Source organism: Odocoileus virginianus, chromosome 9 (assembly GCF_023699985.2).
Source record: "Odocoileus virginianus isolate 20LAN1187 ecotype Illinois chromosome 9, Ovbor_1.2, whole genome shotgun sequence".
Taxonomy (NCBI): Eukaryota; Metazoa; Chordata; class Mammalia; order Artiodactyla; family Cervidae; genus Odocoileus; species Odocoileus virginianus.
In genome coordinates, this window is record NC_069682.1 from 69103699 (window position 1) to 69127310 (window position 23612).

General features: G+C 43.1%; 1 protein-coding gene across 1 annotated transcript; it reads left to right on the top strand.

Moving 5' to 3' along the window:
• Window positions 1-2582: 2582 nt before the first annotated feature.
• LOC110149140 (trophoblast Kunitz domain protein 1) lies at window positions 2583-19147 on the top strand. The gene is given in 17 exon segments (XM_020911500.2): window positions 2583-2615; window positions 2617-2677; window positions 4866-4949; window positions 6020-6033; window positions 6035-6092; window positions 7294-7389; window positions 7899-7982; window positions 9066-9137; window positions 10351-10449; window positions 10946-11029; window positions 12115-12186; window positions 13394-13492; window positions 13985-14068; window positions 15310-15381; window positions 16592-16690; window positions 17922-18117; window positions 18564-19147. Coding segments are annotated over 17 exon segments (1308 nt in total). The 3' UTR covers window positions 18565-19147.
• The last annotated feature ends 4465 nt before the right edge of the window (window positions 19148-23612 follow it).

Sequence of the window (23612 nt, forward strand, 5' to 3'; positions counted from 1 at the left end):
AGTGTGGTCCCTTGAACAGCACCCTCTGCACCTTGGGAACCTTGTTGATGCAGCTAGTCAGGTCCCAATCTGTCCTACTGAATTGAAACTCTGGGGATGAAGATCTCAAATCTGTGTTTGACCAAATGACTAAGGGATTCTGATGCTCACTCGCATTTGAGACCCATGGTCCTTGTTAAATACCAGGACTGTCACACCAGTTTGTTTACTTGTCCTGCATTGGTAGAAAAAATTTATATGAAATGTCCCGCTGTGAAATCTTATAAATGCCTAAAATTGTAAAATGAACTCTGTAGTTAACGATACATATATTTTAGCCAGAAGTGCATCCTAAGGATACATCCCTTTTAATCTTGAACATAATCTGGAATAACATACTACAGTGTTCAAAATATCAGGTGCTCTTTTATCGTGTAGCAAGAAAGTAATCACCTATTATGCAGATATGAACATACCTCTCCAACGGCACAGCATCTCAAATATCTAAACATCTTCTGTCTGCCCCAGGTGCATTCCATCCATTTGAAGATGTGGCCTTATTTCCATGGATTGAAGATCCTCATTATTCAGATGGAGATACTGAGGAACAGAAGCAGAGATATGACCTGGGGTCCCAGAGGGTTGGCATCGCTTGTCTTCCTCCAGTATACAGCGACTTGTTCCTGCCTTTCAATTTCTCTAAAGAGGCCTGCAGGGGCCAGAGATATTTCTAATCAGAGACCACACTTCCATGAACAGGAAGGGGGGAGCTGGAGTGAGAACTGGCCCATCGGGGGGCATGTGGACAGGGGGGCCCTCTAATTTGGACCAGAGTGAGGAGGACCAGGAGAGGAGGACATTGAGAGAGACAGATAGACTGATGAGAGATGAGAAGGGAGAAAAAGAGAAGTTATTTGAGGGGAGAGTCTCAGCTACTCCCTGGTCTCAGATGCAGAGATTGACTCAGAAAGAAGGGCAGGGCCAGAGTGCCTCCTGAATGTGAATCCTTGTTTTACCTTCAGCAGGTTGTGTGTCCTGAGCAAGTGGCATTACCTCTGAGCCCCTGCTTTCTGCTTGACACAATGGGATGAGAATCCCAGATGTTGTAGGATTGAAATGAGGCTGAAGGAAACCACGCATGTGGAAAGTCTCAGAGAGAGTAGGCCCTCCACACACAGTGGCTTGTTTTGTGAGTCACCCTGTTGCACATGTGTACTAAGCCAGCTTGGTATTGAGAACTCCTGCCATTCTCAATGGTGCTCTAGGTTTGTAACCACAAGTGATAAACAAGAGTGAGTGACGGGATGGTGGGTGTGGCGTGTGCTCTCTAATTTACAGCTGCAATGCAGCAGAGTGCATGCGCACAGACTCTGAGTCAGATCACTGGGTCCAAATCCTCTCTCTACAAGTTATGGTCTAAGCAAATTACTTTATTTCTTTACATCTCAGGCCCCTCCTCAGTAACACGAGGATATGTCAACAGTTTCTGCCCCTTTCTTTAAAGACTTTTTAGAAATAGATGAACTACATATTTCACATGTGTAGGATAATGCCTGTTACAATAAAGAATTGAAGTTTTGCCTGGAGAAATTACTCATTACTGTTTTTATTACTACTAGAAAGGATTTTGCCTTCTAGGGAGAAGGAATATATGCCTGTTGCATCCATTGCTTCCATAACAACCACATGGGTACATAGCAGGTGTTTCATGTGACTCCTGAAGACATGGGGTTCTGAGAGGTTTAAATCCTCAGACAAGAAGATAGGAAAATGAAGAGCTGGTACCCAAACTGAGGTCCTATGGCCCCATTGACAGAGAGCGAGAGGGCAGGAGGAATTGGGTGGCTAAGGTGGTCTTCTGAGGTTGCCTGATGTTCACTCAGGGAAGCCGCTCTCCTGTTGGTGAAACCAGGTGATGATGATTGTTGGTCATGCTGTGGAGGCAGATTCAGCACCCTGTTTCCCCTCAGCCGCCCCTCCCACTTACTCATTTTTTGATGCAAAAACAGGGTTATAGCCCAGGACAACATCACCTTCACCAGTTAAGTCCCTTGTGGGCCAATGTCTGCTAAAGTGCAAGTGTCCATCCACTGGAGAAGCTGTGGCAATGGTTGTAGGAAGGTGACCTGTGTCACACCTGTCGTCTGAGGTGGGGGAGGGGGGTCAGGGCATTGGGGTCCAGGTGAGATGACACCTGCAGGTGGCTGAAGTGGAGGACCTGTTTAACACAAAGCTGTTCACTTATCTGTTCTCTGATCTACTCTCATCCACCTACTTATCATTCATCACATGCCAGGCACTGCTGTAGGGGCTGGGATGCTCCCTGACTGTCCATATAGGACACACTGCATCTCTCTGATCACAATCTGTGTTTACATGAGACCCACAGGCATGAAGTGAGAAGTGGTGTTACTGGGCATTTGAGCCCTGCAGACAGAAGCAGGAGGCATGGTTAGGTAGGGAGATTACACAATAAACAGGACTGACCCAGCTCCTCCCCTTGCCCACTCCCCTCCTCATCACCTGATCCCACCCCTCAGCCAGGATATTAAAGCTCAGTGCATCCCCAGCATCCTCAGGAGCCCTCCTGCAAGGCCACCAAGATGAGACGGCTCTGCCTCTCCGCAGCCCTTCTCTGTCCTCCTGGTTATCCTGGTGGACAGCACCCCGGTGAATATACACCATATCCAGGATGAAGGTAGGTCCAGCCTCACCTCTCCTCTACGTCTTCTGGGAAAATGATAGAAGTCCATGGAAGGGGGCGGGGCAGGTGAGGAGTGGTATTGCCAAGCATCTCTGGATTTCTCCTGTCATGTTGGTCAGGATTACTGTCTGTTTCTTTGGTTTTGGCAGCATTGATCTTCCTCCCTATGGAAGGGTATTCTCTAGTTCTGCAGTCTACTCTCTGGTGTGGTGTGTGGGCTTTTTGTTGAAGTGGCTCCTTTGTTGCAGGGCAAGGGCTCTAGGAATTTGGGCTCATAAGTTGCAGTTCACCTTCTTAGTTCCTTCAAGGCATGTGGAATCTTCCCAGTCTGGGAAAGAACCCATGTCCCCTGCAGTAGCATGTGCATTCTTATCTACTGGACCATCAGGGAAGACTTAAATTGCAAAGATTTGACTCCACTGATATCTTGACTCTCATGAAGATATATATTACAATTTTATTTTATATATATACAACTCTACCAGATCAGGGTCCCCATTTTGGAGACTCTCTATTCCTCTTCCCTGCCATGTCCCTGAACCTAACTGTAGTGTAGTAATAAAAGTAAATAAAGTGAAAGTTGCTCGGTCAGGTACAGCTATTTGCCACTCCATGAACTGTATAGTCCATGGAATTCTCCAGGCTGGAATCCTGGAATGGGATCCCTTTGCCTTCTCCAGGGATCTTCCCAACACAGATACTGAATCTGCAATGCAGGAGCATTGCAGGTGGTTTCTTTACCAGCTGAGCCAGCAGGAAAGCCCTGCATAGTAATAGAAAGCTTCAAATTTGTACCATCTCTTAGTTAATGGCCTAGATCTCCTAAAACTGTTGGGGTTTCCTGCCGTTAGATGTTATGAGATGAGTCAGAAGAGGCAACTCAAGGTAACCTCAAGATGTGGTTGATATCCAAAAATCACAAGCATGCCTTTACTGTTTACAGTTTTCAACAACTGTCATTCCAGAACCTCTGAGGAGAAGGGAGGGAACTGAGAGTGAGATCAATCACCGGTGGCTGGTAATCCAACCAATATACCTGTTTAGTGAACCCTAGGAAGAAATACATAAGAACTGGGCTCAGAGAGCTTGTGGGTTGGTGAACACTGGAAGCTGATGTGAGGGCGCTGTGCTCACTAGGGCACAGAGGCTGGGCACACCTCCCTCCTTCTTGCCTGCAAATCTCTTCTATTTTTCTGCCTTCAGTTCTATTTTGGGAATGTAACCAATGGTTTCCAAAGTTCAGCCCCCAGTTCTATTGAGTTGTTGAATTTGAAGATGGGGTCATGGACCCACAATCCCCCCTTTTACTTATTTGGTCACAAGCATGATTGACTCAGGACCTCATGGCTGCCATCTGAACTGAATAGTTTGAGCCCTCAACCTGCAGAATCTGCAGTAGCTCCATCGAGGACTTGTTGCACACCCAGTGGGTGTTTGGGGAATTGGGTGCTGTTGGTAGAGACACCACATATTTGGTGTCAGAGAAAAACCCAGGACCACTCTCCCCTGTGATTTGGGGCTCAGGTGATGCTCCAAAAGGGAGAACAATGAAAGTACACATTGCAACCAGAAACTAATCTCAGTTTTCTGTATTTTCAGAGTTCTTGGGAGAATCAGGGAGTGTATCAAATGGATTGCAACATGCTAGTATCTTGTCCTGGCCCTATGACCCACATGCCAAGTCCTGGAACAAGTCATCTGCAATTTTCTCATCAGAACAGGGGATACATGTTACATGGGTTTTTGAACAGATTACCATTCATATATATGAGGAAGTGAATCACATTTCATGCTGAATTTCCTGCATTTTACACCAGTATATCTTAATCTAAAATAAATCTGAAAAAATTTCCTTTACTACTTAGTTTGGGCAAGAAAGAATATTAACATGTCAAATAGTGAGTGTCCTTCTATCATGAAAAATAATCAGAAAGACCTGGAATAAATGTGCTAGAGGGAATGTAAGAAACAGCCCTCTGTAGGCTGAACAATGGACCAAGGCTGCAACAATATTAGGAAAGTTTCCAGGCCCTTTCCCATGTCCCCTTTTGACTATTGTTTATTATCCACATTTGTTCCCTCCCTTGTTCACAGTAGACTACTATTTAGTTTGCATACTTCATCCTTACTTGGTTCATGTCCCAGGCTTCCTGAAACTGTTGGAATTTACTGTCTTTCATAGGTGTGGAGACAAGCCAAAGAAAGGGACTTGAGAAGCGTTCAGTAATAGATGTGGTTACAAGTATCATCGATGGTGTGGCTACAGGTGAGAACTTTCTGGAACTTTGGGGAGAGGAGATGGCCCTGAGATTGAGAACAGGCACCACTGGATAATGATTCAATCAAAATGCCTATTTAATGAAACCTCAGTAAGAATCCGTGAATGTGGTCATTCAGAGAGCTTTGGGGTGGTAACACACGGTGGCGATGTGAGGGTCCTTTGTTTCTAGGGCATGGAGGCTCCCCACACCTCCACTGCCACTTTGCCCTGCACATCTTGTTCATTTTGCTGTGCCTAGATTTATCCTTTATGATAATGTAATATCCCTATGTGAGTGGTCTTACTGAGTATGGTCGTCAGATTTACTGAGTTATTGAACATGAAGTGGGGTAATGGAACTTCCCACTTTTAGACACTTTGTCAAATCAGGAGTGACTCGGGATAACATGGCTGGCATCTGAACTGAGGACAGTTCTGAACCCTCAACTTACATAATCTATACTAACTCCCTGGATTTGCTGTCATAGTTAAATTGCCTTGTTGGACACTCAGTGGGTGTTTGGCAGAATTGCATGTTGTTTCTAGAGACACCACAGACTTGGTGTCAGGGAAACCCAGACTCACTTTCCCTGTTCTTTGGGAGCTCAGGTGAGTCCTGGGGACAGGGGAGTAATGAGAGTAGGTCACTGCACCCAGAAGCTCTCAGCATTAATCGGCATTTTCAGAGTTCCAGGAAGAAGAAGATGGTACATCAAGTGTTGTGACAGGGAAGTATCTTGTTCAGACTCTATCACCCTCATGATGTCTCAGTCAGGCCATCTGTAGTCCTCATCTAAACAGTAGATAAGTGATAAATGAGTTCTTTGAACATTACCAGTCTTAAAACTAAACAGCTTTTCACATTTCACGACCAAGTTTGGTCATTTTCCGCCAGAGTATATTCATGAAAAGATTTCTCTACCTGCTTCCTTGGGACCAAGGCTGGTACAATATTAGCAAATTCTTCAGGCCTTTTCCTTTGTCCACTTTTGCCTATGATTTTATTTTCCATATTTGAAACTTGTCCGGGTTCATGGTTCAATATTCCTGAAAATTTGAAATCTTTTCTTTCATAGGTACCAAGATTGTCCGAAAAGGGAGCCAGTATACTCACAGGATTGGCTGAAATAATCAATAAAGCAATTAAAGGTTTGAACTTTCTGCACCTATGGGGAGAGAGGAGGGCATTGAGATGGTGATCAGTCACCTCTGGCTGACAATTCAGTAGTTATGTCTATTGAGTGAAACCTCAGTAAAAACCCACAAATATTGGTTCAGAGAGGTTATGAGGGGGGAACAAATGGTCCTGAGGTGAGGGCATGGACGCTCCACCTTCCCCCACTCCTCCCGTGCCCTAAAGATCTCCTCCATTTCACTGTTTCTGAGTTTCTTCCTGGACATTAATTTGAGAACAGTGATTAAGAGTTTTCCTGAGATTGATTGCTTGTTCCATTGAGTTTTTGAGCATGGAGGTGAAGAAATGGAAATTTCGAGTTTCAGTCACTTAGTCAGAAGCATGATAATGCGAGAACACATGGCTGGCATCTGAAGTCAGGACAGTCTTGATACCTCAACCTATGGCGTTGGCACTAACTCCACAGATGTGGTATCAGAACTGAATGGGCAGTGCGTGGCCTGTTGAGTGTTGGGAATTGGATGCTTGGTGGAAAAATGTATTTGGCATTAAGAGAAAATGCAGACTCACCCTCTCCTTTGATTTGTGGTCTCAGGTGAGGTTTGGGGAGACGTGAGTAGTGAAAGTAAGCACCTGGACCGGGAAACTGTCACCAGTTCTCTGTATTGTTAAGTTCCTAGCCAATCAATAGTGTATCAAATGGAACAAATACCATATCCTGACCAGTCCACCCACATGATTTTGTCCTGGCGCAAGTCGTCTGCAGTTTCCTCATCTGAGCAGGGGAAACATGTACATGAGTTCTTAGAACAAATGATGAGTTATAAACAGAAAGATTTTACTCACATCTCAGGACCAGATTTGTCCATTTTCTACCACAAAGTGTTGATCTGAAAAAAATTCTCTACCTGCATGCTTTGGCCAAGTAAAAATATTTCTATATCAAATAATATTTATTCCTTTATTAGGAATAAAGAGTAATTATTGAGAGTAATCCAAAGATATCAAACCACAGAGGAGGACAATTGCAGGGAAAGCAAGAAACATGATCCTTGTGGCATATTCTGTGGGAGCAAGGCTGATACAATATAACGAAAGTCTCCAGGCCCTTTCCCTTGTTGTCTTTTGACTATTAATATCTTATCCATGTTTGATCCTTTTCCTGTTTCATGGACCAGGACTCCTGAAACTCTTCAAATTTACTCTCTTTCATAGGTCAGGTGATGATTTCCAGAATACAATTCGATAACCATACACTGGAGGAATTGCCAACACTCAAAGTTGAATACTCAACATTCAGTGAGAATAAAGGTTTGTACTTTTTGTGCCTCGGGGAAGATGGAAGGGCACTGAGATTCTGATCAATGACCAATGATTCAATCAATAAACCTATTTCTTGATTTATGCACATATTTATGCACCTCACAGTGCATAAATATTTCATGGTAAATTTTGTGCATGTTCCGCCAAGATGTGTTAATCTAAATAATTTTTTAACTATTTACTTTAGGCAGGAAAGAATATTTAGGTGTCAAGTAATGACTATTCTTCTTTCATGAACACTAATTAGAAAAACCTGTGATGAATGTTCTCGAGGGAATGTAAGAAAGAGCCCTGTGTAGGATGACTCCTGATACCAAAACTGAGACATTATTAGGAAAGTTTCCTGTCCCTTTCCCACATCCTCTTGTGACTAGTATTTCTTGACCATATTTGTTCCCTCCCTTGCCTAGTGTTGACTATTTTATTTGCATATTTGATCCTTACTTGGTTCATGTCCCAGGCTTCCTGAAACTGTTGGAATTTACTGTCTTTCATAGGTGTGGAGACAAGCCATAGAAGGGGACCTGAGAAGCGTTCAGTAATAGATGTGGTTACAAGTATCATCGATGGTGTGGCTACAGGTGTGAACTTTCTGCAATTCTGGGGAGAGGAGAGGGCACTGAGATTGATAAACAGGCACCACTGGGCTATGATTCAATCACAATCCCTGTTTAATGAAACCTTAGTAAGAATCCATTAATGTGGGCATTCAGAGAGCATTTGGGGTGGTAATACATGGCCGTGATGTGAGGGTCCTGTGTTCTCTAGGGCATGGAGGCTCCCCACACCTCCACTTCCCCTTTGTCCTGCACATCTAACATTTCGCTGTGTCTAGCTTTATCCTTATTGATAACGTGACATCTTCATGTTAGTGGTCTTCCTGAGATCATCATCAGATTTACTGAGGTATCGAACATGGAGTGGGGCAATTGGACTTCTCATTTTTAGAATTTGTCAAATCAGGAGTGACTTGGGTTAACATGACTGGTATCTGAACTGAGGACAGTTATGAGCCCTCAACTTGTGCAATCTATACTAAACCCCTGGATTTGCTGTAAGAATTAAATTGCCTTGTTAGATACCCAGGGGGTATTTGGAGGAATTGCATGTTGTTTCTAGAGACACCACAGATTTGGTGTCAGGGAAACCCAGACTCACTCTTCCTGAGCTTTGGGAGCTCAAGTGAGTCCTGGAGAAAGGGGAGTAATGAAAGTAGGACACTGCACCCGGACGCTCTCAGCACTTACCGATATGTTCAGAGTTCCTGACAGAAGAGGATAGTACATCAGGAGGGTTCTGGCAGGGAAACATCTTGTTGGACCGTGTCACCCTCATGCCATGTGTCCTCAGGCAAGTCATCTATAGTCCTCATCTTAACAGTAGATCAGTGCTAAATGAGTTCTTTAAAATTTGGCAGCAATAAAACTAAACCGATTTTTCTCATTTCATGGCCAAGTTTGCTCATTTTCCACCAGGATAGATTCATGAAAAGATTTCTCTACCTGCTTCCTTGGGCTCCGGGGACCAAGTCCAGTACAATATTAGCAAATTCTCCAAGCCTTTTCCTTTGTCCTCTTTTGCCTATAATTTATTTTCCATATTTGAAACTTGTACTCATTCATGGTCCAATATTCCTGAATATTTTGAAATCTTTTCTTTCCTAGGTACCAAGATTGTCAAAAAGGGAGTCACTATACTAACAGGATTGGCTGAAATTATCAATAAAGCAATTAAAGGTTTGAATTTTCTGCACCTATGGGGAGAGAGGAGAGCACTGAGACTAAGATCAGTAACCACTGGCTGACATTTCAATGCTTATGTGTGTTGAGTGAAAGTTCAGTAAAAATCCGTAAATATTGGCTCAGAGAGCTTATGAGGGGGGAACAAACGGTCCTGAGGTGAGGGTGCTCTGTTCAGGAGGGCATGGAAGCCCCGCTCACCTCCACTCCTCCCGTGCCCTAAAGATCTCCTCCATTTTACTGTTTCTGATTTTATCCTGAACCTTAATGTGAGGAGAGTGAGTAAGAGGTTTCCTTAGTTTGGTCGCTGGTTCGATTGAGTTTTTGAGCATGGAGTTGGGGTCATGGAAAGTTCAACTTTCAGTGTCTTGGTCAGAATCATGATAATGCAGACTGCATGGCTGGCATCTGAAGTCAGGGCAGTCTTGATAACTCAACCTGTGGCATCAGCATTAACTCCACAAATATGGTATCAGAAGTCAATTGACCTTGGTCTGCCCCTTGGCTGTTGGGCATTGTATGTTTGGTGAAAAAAGCATGTATTTGGTGTCAGGAAAAAAACCCAGACTCACCCTTCCCTGGGACTTGAAGCCTCATGTAAGGCCTAGGGAGAGGTAAGTAGAGAAAGTGAGACCAAGGAACTGGAAACTCTCACCAGTTTTCTGTATTTTTGAGTTTCTAGCCAATCAATAGTGTACCCAATGGGTTGTGACATGGTAGTATCTAGTTCTGACCAGGCTACACCCAGGCCTGTATCCTGGGGCAAGTCATCTGCAGTTCCCTGATCTGAACAGGGGAAACATATTCCATGAGTTCTTTGAATAGATGAAGAGTTATGAATGGAAAGACTTTATTCATGAATCATGGCCAGATTTGTCCATTTTCCACCACAAAATGTTGATCTGAAAAAATTTCTCTACTTACATACTTGCTGTGGCCAAGTTAAAATATTTCTTTATCAAATAATGTTTATTCCTGTATTACTAAAGCCATCAAAAGACGTTGAACCACACAGAAGTGAAAGCAGGGAAACAAGAAACACAGCCCTTGTGGGGTAGCCTGTGGGAGCAAGGCTGACACAGTTTAAGGAAAGTCTCCAGGCCTTTTCCCTTGTTGTCTTTTGACTGTCATTTTCTTATCCATGTTTGATCCTTTTCCTGTTTCATGGACCAGGCCTCCTGAAACTCTTCAAATTTATTCTCTTTCATAGGTCAGGTGATGATTTCCAGAATACAATTCGATAACCATACACTGGAGGAATTGCCAAAACTCAGTATTGAATACTCAACACTCAGTGAGGACAATACAGGTTTGTAGATTATGCACCTTGGGAAACATGGAAGGGCACTGAGATTCTGATCAATGACCAATGATTCAATCAATAAACCTATTACTTGAAACTTCAACAGGGCATAAATATTTCATTGTGAATTTTTTGCATGTTCCCCCAAGATGTGTTAATCTAAAAACATGTCTTTAACCTCTTACTTTGGGCAAGAAAGAATATTTAGGTGTCAAATAATGAGGATTCCTCTTTCATGAAAAATAATTTAAAAAGGTGGGTTGAATGTTCTGAAGGGGATGTAAGAAAGAGCCCTGTCTAGGATGACTCCTGATACCAAAGCTGAGACATTATTAGGAAAGTTTCCAGGCCCTTTCCCATGTCCCCTTTTGACTATTGTTTATTATCCATATTTGTTCCCTCCCTTGTCCAGTGTTGACTACTATTTTATTTGCATATTTGATCCTTACTTGGTTCATGTCCCAGGCTTCCTGAAAATGTTGGAATTTACTGTCTTTCATAGGTGTGGAGACAAGCCATAGAAGGGGACTTGAGAAGCGTTCAGTAATAGATGTGGTTACAAGTATCATCGACGGTGTGGCTACAGGTGTGAACTTTCTGCAGCTCTGGGGAGATAAGAGGGCACTGAGATTGAGAACAGGCACCACTGGCCAATGATTCAATCAAATGCCTATTTAATGAAACCTCAGTAAGAATCCATGAGTGTGCGCATTCAGGGAGCGTTTGCGGTAATGCACGGCTGTGATGTGAGGAATCCATGTTCTCTAGGGCATGGAGGCTCCTCACACCTCAGCTTCCACTTTGCCCTGAACATCTCACTCATTTCGCTGTGCCCAGATATATCCTTTTTGATAATGTGACATTCCGATCTGAATAGTCTTCCTGAGTACGGTCAACGGATTTACTGAGCTATAGCACATGGAGTGGGGTAATGTGACTTCCCAGTTTTAAAATCTTTGTCAAATCAGGGGTGCCTTGGAATAGCATGATTGGCATCTAAACTAAGGACAGTTCTGAGCGCTCAACTTACACAATCTATACTAACTCCCTGCATTTCCTGTCAGAATTAAATTGCCATGTTGGGCACTCAGTGGCTGTTTGGAGGAATTGCGTGTTGTTTCTAGAGACCACAGATTTGGTGTCAGGGAAATCCAGACTCACTCTCCCTGAGCTTTGGGAGCTCAGGTGAGTCCTGGGGACAGGGGAGTAATGAAGGTAGGACACTGCACCCAGAAGCTCTCAGCACTTACCGATATGTTCAGAGTTCCTGACAGAAGAGGATAGTACATCAGGAGGGTTCTGGCAGGGAAACATCTTGTTGGACCCTGTCACCCTCATGCCATGTGTCCTCAGGCAAGTCATCTATAGTCCTCATCTTAACAGTAGATCAGTGCTAAATGAGTTCTTTAAAATTTGGCAGCAATAAAACTAAACCGATTTTTCTCATTTCATGGCCAAGTTTGCTCATTTTCCACCAGGATAGATTCATGAAAAGATTTCTCTACCTGCTTCCTTGGGCTCCTGGGACCAAGTCCAGTACAATATTAGCAAATTCTCCAAGCCTTTTCCTTTGTCCTCTTTTGCCTATGATTTATTTTCCATATTTGAAACTTGTCCTGGTTCATGGTCCAATATATCTGAAAAACTGAAATCTTTTCTTTTGTTTCATAGGTACCAAGATTGTCCAAAAGGGAGCCAGTATACTAACAGGATTGGCTGAAATAATCAATAAAGCAATAAAAGGTTTGAATTTTTTGCACCTATTTTTTTGCACCTGTGTGGACATGGGAGCGTACTGAGACTGAGATCATTCACCACTGCCTGACAATTCAATACTTATGCCTATGAGTGAAACCTCAGCAGAAATCCATAAATATTGGTTCACAGATGCTTATGAAGGGAGAACAAATGGTCTGAGGTGAGGGTGCTCTGCTCAGGAGTGTGTGGATGTTCCACCTAACTCCACTCTTCCCGTGCCCTAAAAATCTCCTCTATTTCACTGTTTCTGTATTTTCTCCTGGACATTAATCTGAAAACAGTGATTAAGAGTTTTCCTGAGTTTGGTTGCTTGCTCCGTTGAGTGTTTGAGCATTGAGGTGGAGTCATGAAAATGTCAACTTTCAGTCCCTTGGTCAGAAGTGATAACTTGATAACACATGGTTGGCATCTGAAGTCAGGGCATTCTTGATACCTCTACTTGTGGCATTGGCCCTGACTCCACAGATATGGTATCTGAAGTCAATTGACCTTGGTCTGCCCCTTGGCTGTTGGGCATTGTATGTTTGGTGAAAAAAGCATGTATTTTGTGTCAGGAAAAAAACCCAGACTCACCCATCCCTGTGATTTGAGGCCTCATGTAAGGCCAGGGGAGAGGTGAGTAGAGAAAGTGAGACCAAGGACCTGGAAACTCTCACCAGTTTTCTGTATTTTTGAGTTTCTAGCCAATCAATAGTGTACCCAATGGGTTGTGACATGGTAGTATATAGTTCTGACCAGGTTACACACAGGCCTGTATCCTGGGGCAAGTCATCTGCAGTTCCCTCATCTGAACAGAGGAAACATATTCTATGAGTTCTTTGAATAGATGAAGAGTTATGAATGGAAAGACTTTGTTCATGAAATATGGCCAGGTTTGTCCATTTTCCACCAGTAAGTGTTGATCTGAACAAATTTCTCTACTTACCTACTTACTTTAGCCAAGTTAAAATGTTTCTTTATCAAATAATGTTTATTCCTGTGTTACTAAAACCATCAAAAGACATTGAACCATACAGAAGTGAAAGCAGGGAAACAAGAAACATAGCCCTTGTGGGCTGATTCAGTTTAAGGAAAGTCTCCAGGCCCTTTCCCTTGTTGTCTTTTGACTGTTATTATCTTATCCATGTTTGATCCTTTCCCTGTTTCATGGGCCAGGCCTCCTGAAACTCTTGATATTTACTCTCTTTCATAGGTCAGGTGATGATTTCCAGAATACAGTTTGATAACCATACACTGGAGGAATTGCCAAAACTCAGTATTGAATACTCAACACTCAGTGAGGACAATACAGGTTTGTAGATTATGCACCTCGGGAATCACGGAAGGGCACTGAGATTCTGATCAATGACAAATGATTCAATCAATAAGCCTATTTTTTGAAGCTTCAACAGGGCATAAATATTTCATTGTGAATTTTGTGCATGTTCCCCCAAGATGTGTTATCTAAAAACATGTCTTTACCGTCTTACTTTGGGCAAGAAAGAACATTTAGGTGTCAAATAATGAGGATTCCTCTTTCATGAAAAATAATTTAAAAAGGTGGGTTGATGTTCTGCTGGGAATGTAGCAAAGAGCCCTTATAGAATGACTCTTGATTCCAAAGCTGAGACATTATTAGGAAAGTTTCCAGGCCCTTTCCCATGTCCCCTTTTGACTATCATTTTATTATCCATATTTGTTCCCTCCCTTGTCCAGTGTTGACTACTATTTTATTTGCATATTTGACCCTTACTTGGTTCATGTCCCAGGCTTCCTGAAATTTGGAATTTACTGTCTTTCATAGGTGTGGAGACAAGCCATAGAAGGGGACTTGAGAAGCGTTCAGTAATAGATGTGGTTACAAGTATCATCGATGGTGTGGCTACAGGTGTGAACTTTCTGCAACTCTGGGGAGAGGAGATGGCCCTGAGATTGAGAACAGGCACCACTGGCCTATGATTCAATCATAATGCCTGTTTAATGAAACCTCAATAAGAATCCATGAATGTGGGCATTCAGAGAGCATTTGGGGTGGTAACACACGGCAGTGATATGAGGTCCTGTGTTCTCTAGGGCATGGAGGCTCCCCACACCTCCACTTCCACTTTGCCCTGCACCTCTCACTCATTTTACTCTGCTTAGATTTATCCTTCATGAAACATGACATCCCTATTGTGAGTGGTATTCCTGAGTATGGTCATCAGATTTACTGAGTTACCGAACATGGAGTGGGGTAATGGAACTTGCCAGTTTTAGACACTTTGTCAAATCCAGAGTGATCAGGATAACATGACTGGCTTCTGAACTGAGGACAGTTCTGAGCCCTCAACTTACACCATCTGTACTAACTCCCTGGATTTGCTGTCAAGAGTTAAATTGCCATGTTGGACACCCAGTGGGTGTTTGGAGGAATGCATGCTGTTTATGCTGCTGCTGCTAAGTCGCTTCAGTCGTGTCTGGCACGTGCGATCCCATAGATGGCAGCCCACCGGGCTCCTCTGTACCTGGGATTCTCCAGGCAAGAATACTGGAGAGGGTTGCCATTTCCTTCTCCAAATGGCGTGCTGTTTCTAGAGACCACATATTGGTGTCAGGGAAACCCAGACTCACTCTCCCTGTGCTTTGGGAGCTCAAGTGAGTCCTGGAGGCAGGGGAGTAACGAAAGCAGGACACTGTACCCAGAAGCTCTCAGCATTTATCGATATTTTGAGTTCCTGACAGAAGGGAAGAGTATTTCAAGTGGGTTTTGACAGGGAAGTATCTTGTTCAAACTCTATCACCCTCATGCCATGTGTCCTCAGGCAAGTCATCTGTAGTCCTCATCTGAACAGTAGATCAGTGCTAAATGAGTTCTTTGAAACTCTAGCAATCAAAAAACTAAACAGCTTATTCTCATTTCATGGCCAAATTTGCTCATTTTCCACCAGGGTATATTCATGAACTGAACTGATATTCATGAAAAGATTTCTCTACCTGCTTCCTTGGGCTCCTGGGACCAAGGCTCTACAATATTAACGAATTCTCCCAGCCTTTCCCTTTTTCCACTTTTGCCTATGATTTTTCTATATTTGAAATTTGTCCTGGTTCATGGTCCAATATTCCTAAAAATTTTGATATCTTTTCTTATAGGTACCAAGATTGTCAAAGAGGGAGCCAGTATACTAACAGGATTGGCTGAAATTATCAATAAAGCAATTAAAGGTTTGAATTTTCTGCACCTATGGGGAGAGAGGAGGGCACTGAGACTGAGATTAGTCACCACTGGTTGACAATTCAATACATATGCCTACTGAGTGAAAGCTCAGTAAAAATCCATAAATAATGGCTCAGAGAGCTTGTGAAGAGAGAACAAATGGTCCTGAGGTGAGGGTGCTGGGCTCAACATGGCATGGAAGCCCCACTCACCTCCACTCCTCCCGTGCCCTAAAGATCTCCTCCATTTCACTGTTTCTGATTTTATCCTGTACTTTAAAGTGAGGATGACGAGTAAGAGAATTCCTGAGTTTGGTCGCTGGTTCGATTGAATTTTTGAGCATGGAGTTGGGGTCATGGGAAGTACAACTTTCAGTCTCTTGGTTAGAAGCATAATAAGGCAAGACCACATGGCTGGCATCTGAAGTCAGGGCAGTGTTGATAACTCAACCTGTGGCATTGGCACTAACTCCACAGATACGGTATCAGAAGTCAATTGACAGTGCTCTGCCCCTTGGCTGTGGTTTGGATGGTTGGTGGAAAAACCATGTGTTTGGTGTCAGGAGAATCCCAGACGCACTCTCCCCTGTGATTTGAGGGCTCATGCAAGGCTTGGGGAGAGGTAAATAGAGAAAGTAAGACCCTGGACCTGGAAGCTCTCACTAGTTCTCTGTTTTTTCGAGTTCCTAGCCAATCAATAGTGTATCAAAGGGGTTGTGACATGGCTGTGTCTTGTCGTGACTAGTCCACCCACAGGCTTGTATGATGGGGCAAGTCATCTGCACTTTCCTCATCTGAACAGGGGAAATATATTCCATGAGTTCTTCAAATAGATGATGAATTATGAATGGAAAGACTTTGTTCACATGTCATGGCCAGATTTGTCTGTTTTCTACCATAATGTGTTCCTCTGAAAAAAAATTTTCTACCTACCTACTTGCTTTGGCCAAGTAAAAATATTTCTTTATCAAATAGTGTTTATTCTGTATTATTAAAGTTAATCAAAAGACTTTGAGCTACGGAACAAGGAAACTTCAGGGAAACCAGAAACAGCCTTTGTGCTGTAGGATGTGGGACCATGGCTGAGACAATATTACAAAATTCTCCAGGTTCTTTCCCTTGCTGTCTTTTGACTATTTCTATCTTGTCCATGTTTCATCCATTTCTTGTTTCATGAAGCAGGCCTCCTAAAACTCTTGAAATGTACTCTCTTTCATAGGTCAGGTGATGATTTCTGGAATACAATTTGATAACCATACACTAGAGGAATACCAAACACTCAAGATTGAATACTCAACACTCAATGAGGAGAATAAAGGTTTGTAGTTTCTGCACCTTGGGGAAGAGGGAAGGACACAGAGATTCAGATCAGTCACCAATGACCAATGATTCAATCAGTATGCCTATTTCTCGAAACCTCAACAGTGCATAAACACATAGGTTCAGAGAGTTTTCTAGGTGGTGAATACGATTGTGAGGGTGCTGTGCTCAGAAGGGAATGGAATCTCCACACACACAGTCCCTCCTCTTTGCCCTACACGTCTCCTCCATCTCACTCTTTGTGAATGTGTCATGTATATTCATCTGAGAACAACAAGTAAGTGTTTTCCTCAGTTTGGTCAGTTATTGAACATGGAGGTGAGGTCATGGACTTCCCCATTTTATCCACTTGGTCACAAGCAAAAGTAAGTGGGAACCATGTGTCTGGCACTAAACTGAGGACAGTCCTGTGTGCTCAACCTGTGGGGTCTGCACTAACTCCTTGAATTTCATATCAGATGTCAATTGAATGGGGGACACCAAGTGGGTGTTGGGGAATTGGTTGATGGTAGAGACATCACAGGTTTGTGTTAGGAGAAACCCAGGCTTACTCTGACCCGTGACTGGGGGCTATTGTTACCTTGGGTACAAGGAAGTGATGAACGTAGGACACTGGCTCCAGTTACTCTTACAAGTGAACTGTATTTTCTGAATTCCTGGTAGAATCAGGTATTGTATCAGATGAATTGTGACATCATAGCAATTTGTCCTAACTCTACCACCCACATGCTCTGTTCCTGGGGAAAGTTATCTGCAGTTTCTTCATCTGCAGAGGGGAAATATGTTACATGGATTCTTTGAACAGGTTACCAATCATGAATATAAAGAATTTATGCCCCGCTACCTTAGTGTCTACAGCATTTGAGAGTTTAGTTTCCTGACAAGGGATTGAACCTAGGACTCCAATATTGGAAGCCAAATTCTTAACCACTGTACAACCTCAGAAGTCTTACAGATGATTTAAGGCTATTCAAAGGCATTATACCAAACTTCCTTAAAAGACTTCATGAGAAGATATATGTTTGTACATGATTACAATATCAGGTCACCCCTAGCAACATTCATGATTCTGTCCCAGAAAGGAGGTTTTCAAATGGTCTTTTCAATCTTGCATTCCTCCACAGCCTTAACATTCTCTATGGCAAACAAACTGGGGGTTCTAGTTGTTGTCCTTGTATGGAACTGTGATGAGCATCCTCATAACTGAGCCATTGCCCCTCTCCTTCCAGTAGCTTCTAAGCCTGCCTTCTGCCTGGAGCCTAAAGTAACAGGTAGCTGCAATACCATGATGACCAGGTACTTCTACAATGCCCAGACTGGCCTCTGTGAGCAGTTTGTGTATGGTGGCTGTGAAGGAAATGCAAACAACTTTGAAAAGTTAGAGGACTGCATGAAGACCTGCTCTCAAGAGGCTGGGTCCCTGTGGTAAGACAGGGGGCAGGGCATCGGAGGAGGGGGAGGACTGGGGAAATAGATGGAGCTCAGGGGGCCACACACCATTCACCCTGCACAGTGTCCTCCTCCTCGCTGCTGCCAGGAGGAGAGGCTGCAGTGTCCTGTGAAACCCACACTGAGCGAGTTCTCCAGGGAGAGAATGGCAGAAGGTCAACCCCTGATGCCTCTTTGTGGTCTTCTCAGCCTGATCACATGCTCCCCTTTCTCAATTGGGAACAGCAATTCAGCCACCCTCCAGGGCAGGTCTGCAGTGCTTCTGGATGCCTTACGTAGTCTTGGAAAACTCACTTCCTTCTTGTTCATGATTCAGGAATGTGGTTCCAAATTTTTTTGAAAATATGGGATCTATTAAGTTGACCATTGTCCATGTCTGGGGCTACAGTGATGGCACTCAACAAGTTCCTTTCTTTTTGCAGAGGACACGCGAAGAGTGGATTCAGGAACGCTGAAGTCTGAGGAGGACCCCTGCAGGGCTGGGCTGTGGCTGCGTCTGAACCTCTTCAGTCTCCTCACAGTCCTTCTCTGCCCTACCCTCCTCAGCAGAGCCTGCCTTTTCCTTTCCTCTGATGGTCAACATGTCTAATTCTGTCTCTACCAGCTGGTTCTCAGCACCATGAGAGCATGTCTTCCCTTTACCCCTAGCACTTCACACCGTTCCTGACACCAATAAGACAGTTTATAGTTATTTGAGGAAAGACGGAAGGAATGTAGTAGCACAGTCCTCATGACCAGAGTAACTGCAGAGCCTGCTGTGTAACACAGAATTTTTGTTTTCACCTCCATCCTCAAGGCATCCTCACCATCATCCCCCTGCCCACCATCACTGCTCTCCTTGTACGTGGCCAAGGTGGAATTTCCAGCATCCAGTTCTCAACATCAGTAATGAGAGAAGAGTTTGGTTTAAAAAAGCTCCTTTTCCACACAATGATGTTGCAATTTTCATTTCTGTAGCTTCAAACACTATGGTTTATATTTCAGTAAATGTATATTCAAAATTAAACTGACTGGAGTGGAGTCTGTTGTTTATAATTACAAACCTTAACAAATAGTGTCCATGGAAATGGTGGTCCTCCTATCTGTTCTGTAGACAGTGGGCACCTCCCATTCCCCTTTCCAGAGACTGTGCCCTATTGGGTATAGGAAGCAAACCCATTATACCATCATAGACTCCTTAATAGCATCACAAGCTACAGATAACCCTGTGAGATACACATGCCAACTTGACAACCTTTCCTTGTTACTTTTAATCTCAGTCAAACTGGGGAGCAGGTTGTCCTCCTGACTCTCAGAAGGAGAGTGGGTATGAGACTGAGTTGTCCACTTATCTAAGAAATCTGATTCCCTGAGGTCATATGTGGGGAGGAGGCGTCATATTTCAGCTAAAGAAAGGTCAAATACTGTTTCGTATCCCTGGCTCTGTGTTAGCATTTTGCCTACATTTTCCCATTAATCATGCTACGAATCCATCAAGGGAGGAAATGGAGGTGTAGGGATGGCACTTAGCTGCTGTATGCAGTCCCTAACATGACAGGTTCTTGCTCTCCCAAGCGGAGGGACTTTGATGATGCTTTCCTGCTCTGCTTCTGGGAAGATTTTGAATGAAGGCAACTTTGGAAATAGACAGTATCTGTTTCACCACAGATTAGTAAAATTTGTCATGGAGACCTCCGCAAGTAGTATATTAGTATTTGAATAAATGAGAACCCACAGGGTGTTGGTGCTGTTTTTCATATCTTTCCAGTCTTGGGCAAATTCTCAACATCTCTGAGCTTTGCTTTCTTTGGTATAAATAATGATAAGACTGGTACTTTTCAATGTTTCCAGCCTGAGACCACTGAAATACTCTGCTTTGTCTTCCTGCTTTTACTTTTCTTTGGAATAGTTTTGTTTGTTGTCTCCTGTACAGTATTATGGACCTCTGAATATAAGTCTTCAGGCACACTGTTTACAAGTTCTAATCCCTTGAATCTATCTGTTGCCTCTACTATATATTCACAGTGGATGGGATTTAAGTCATACTTGGTTGGCCTAGTAGTTTTCTGGCTTTCTTTAGTCTAAGCCTAAATTTTGTTATAAGATTCTGATGATCGGAGCCACAGTCAGTTTCAGGTCTTGTTTTTACTAACTCTACACAGTTTCTCCATCTTCAGCTACAAAGAACGAAACCAATTTTTCAGTGTTGACCATTTGTTGATGTCCATGTGTAAAATTGTCTCTTGTGTTGTTGAAAAAGGGTACTGGCTATGACCAGGCATTCTCTCAGCAGAATTCAGTTAGTTGCCTTGTTTCATTTTGTTCTCCAAGGCCAAGCTTGCCTGTCACTCCAAGTATCTCTTGATTTCCTACTTTTGAATTCCAATCTCCAGTGATGAATAGAACATTTTTGTTGTTGTTGTTAGTTGTCAGAGTTCTTCTATGTCTTCATAGAGCTGGTCAATTTCAGTTTCTTCAGCATCAGTGGTAGAGGGATAGACTTGAATTACTGTGATGTCAAACGGCTTGCCTTGGAAACAAACCGAGAACATGCTGTCATTTTTTAAGTTGTACTCAAGTACTGCATTTCAGACTCTTGTTGATTATGAGGGCCACTCCCTCCAAAGTTAACTGCAGGCAGAGCAAAATGCAGTACTTCCTTGAGTTTGCTTGAGGGGTCAAGACTGTTTTTTCCATGCTGGTACAATGTTAGTCAAGACTCAATGCTCTTCCTCTTGTGCCCCATCAGACTATATTTTATTTTCCTATAATGATATTGATGACAGTTACATGCATAATTATATAGACAGGGTTCATCATCATAGAGACTTACAGGAATTTTACTTCATCCATTCTCTTCAATGATGGGGCACTTAGTATGAGTATTAAATAAGAGAGTCATTTACTTAGAAATATTTATCAAAATTTATCCTTTTGGTTCCAAGAACATAGTTTCTTGAGTAGGGAAACAGCTATAAACAAAATACAGTAAAAAAAAAAAAAACACAAATATATATATATATGTATCCTTCTAGGAGGGAGACAGACAATAAAAACGGGAAAATCCTATGCCAGGTCTTGATGAGAGTCATGAAGAAAGGGAGTGATGGGGATTCAGAAGGTGGTAGAGGGTCAGGGAAACCCTCTGTGATAAAGAGGCATTGAGCAGAGTCTGTCAAAAAATGTGCTTAGTGTGTTTGAGAGGCAGACAGGACCAGGGTGACTGGAGCCAAGTGGATTGAGGAGGGGTAAAGCAGAAGGGGACCAGACAGAGAGGCTATGGGGACAGATCACAGAGAGCCTTTTAGAACTTTAAGAATCAGGATCTGACTCTCAGAAAACCAGAGTCACTGAGGGGTTGGTCATGGGGGCCATAGGCTAGGATTCACTTTGAAACAGGACCCTGCAGCTGCAGCTGAAGAATGGCTTCTAAGGGGCAAAGGGCAGAGACAGAGGCCCCTGGGCAGGCTGCTGCAGTGGTCTAGGGGGCCATGATGGAGTGTGTACCCGTATTGTTCCCTGGGTCGATCTCAGTTCACTAGAAAAGCATGAATAATTTGCTCTGTTGAGGTTTCGGTGGAGGCTTCATCACAGTCATGTTTCATTAAATCTTTAGCCATTTGTGATGGACACACTCTCCAAACCCTCTCCTTTCTTTGAGGTGTGGGGGCAGAGAAAAGTAGAAGGTAGGACTCAAAACTCCTTCCTTAAATAATTAAAAATTACTTCCTTCTTGGTGGTCACTGTGATCCTGAGAGTACTGTGGTTGCTCATTTCCAGGATGGTTTAGGTCCTATCCAGGTACACAGTGTCTGGGTCTGGGGCTTCAGAGATTCAATCAGCAAGTTCCTCTCCTTTTGCAGAGGCTGTGGGAACTGGGCTCCCCTGAGATGTTGAAGTCCAAGGAGCACCCAATCAGGGCTGAGTTCTGGCTGCTTCTGATAGTATTCAGCCTTTCCCTCTTGCTTCTCAACACTACCTTCCTCAGCAGAAATCTCTCTTTCCTCTCTCTCATATACTACTTGCTTTACTCCTGTCTCATCCAGTTGATTCTAAGCACCATGAGAGCAAGACTTCCCTTTATCCCTAGAGCCATGCACAGTTCCAGGTACATAGGTTACAGTCCATAAATATAGAAGTAAGTATGGGAACAATGCAGGAGAAAAGCTCCTCGTGACTGCAGTGAAAGTAGAGCCTGGGATGTAAATTCATGATTCTTGCAATTTTCTTTGTCTCTACATCCCAACGTTCATCCTCCACCCACCAGCACTTTGAGAGCCTTGGGAACATGGCTGCCTGGATGCTGCCAGAAAGGCTGGGACCACCTCATATTCTCATAAATGTGATTGACATTCATGAAGTCATGTCCAAAATCTTTTGATGCATCATTTGTGTTAATATCAAATAGATTTGCATGGGTGGTGTTTGTATGCTTGTGTATTAGTGACGTTGACTAACAGGAGACACTTGGCTAACAGGCAAGTGTCTTCCTCCTGATTTTCAGCAATTTGTCTTTCCAGCAAGTCACTTTTCCATCACTGTAGTTCGGCATCTTCATCTCAAAAAAGAATAATAATACTTAGGTGTTAAGATTGTTAAAGAAGAAGCTATCTCTTTTTCAATACTTCCTGTGAGCCCACATGACAGTCACAATTTTAAATGTGCTCCAGGCCATGTGAGTAATATAAATGGAAGCATGGGAACCATAAAGAATCATGGTGATTATGGAAACTGGAGAGAATGCTCCCCTCCTGAGAATAGAACCGCTTTCTTCAGTTTACTGTATGGTTTTCGAAGTGTGGTCCTTTGGGCAGCATGCTCAGCACCTGGGGAACCTTGTTAATGCAGCTACTCAGGCCCCACTCTGTGCTCCTGAACCAAAACTCTGGGGATGAAGATCTAAAATCTGTGTTTGACCAAATGGCTAAGGGATTCTGATGCTCACGCAAGTATTAGACCCTTGGCCCTTGTTAAATTACAGGACTGTGATGCCAGTTTGTTAACTTTTTCCAGCATTCATATAAATTTTTTTATATGAAATTTCCCATTGTGAAATTGTATAAATGTTTAAAATGGTAAAATAATACTCTGTGGGTTCACCATACATATATTCCAGCCAGTTTTGCAACCTCTGGTTTATGCTTTTCTGTTTAATCCTGATGATAATCTTTAAGAAACATACTATGCGGTCCAAACACTAAGGTGCTGTTTTACCATGTCGTGAGAAAATGGTCACTTATTACTTGAATATGAATGTACCTCTCAGAGGGCACAGCACCTCAAATATCTAAATATCTTCTGTCTGCCCCAAGATCATTCTATCCATTTGAACATGCAGCCTTAGATAGCATGGAATCCTAGATTGTCTTTTTTTCAGAAGGAGAAACGGAGAAAAAAAGAAACACAGATATGATCTGGGATTCCAGAGGTTTAGATCACTTGTCTTCATCCAGAAGTCAGCTATAGTTTTGTTCCTGTCCTGTAATTTCTGT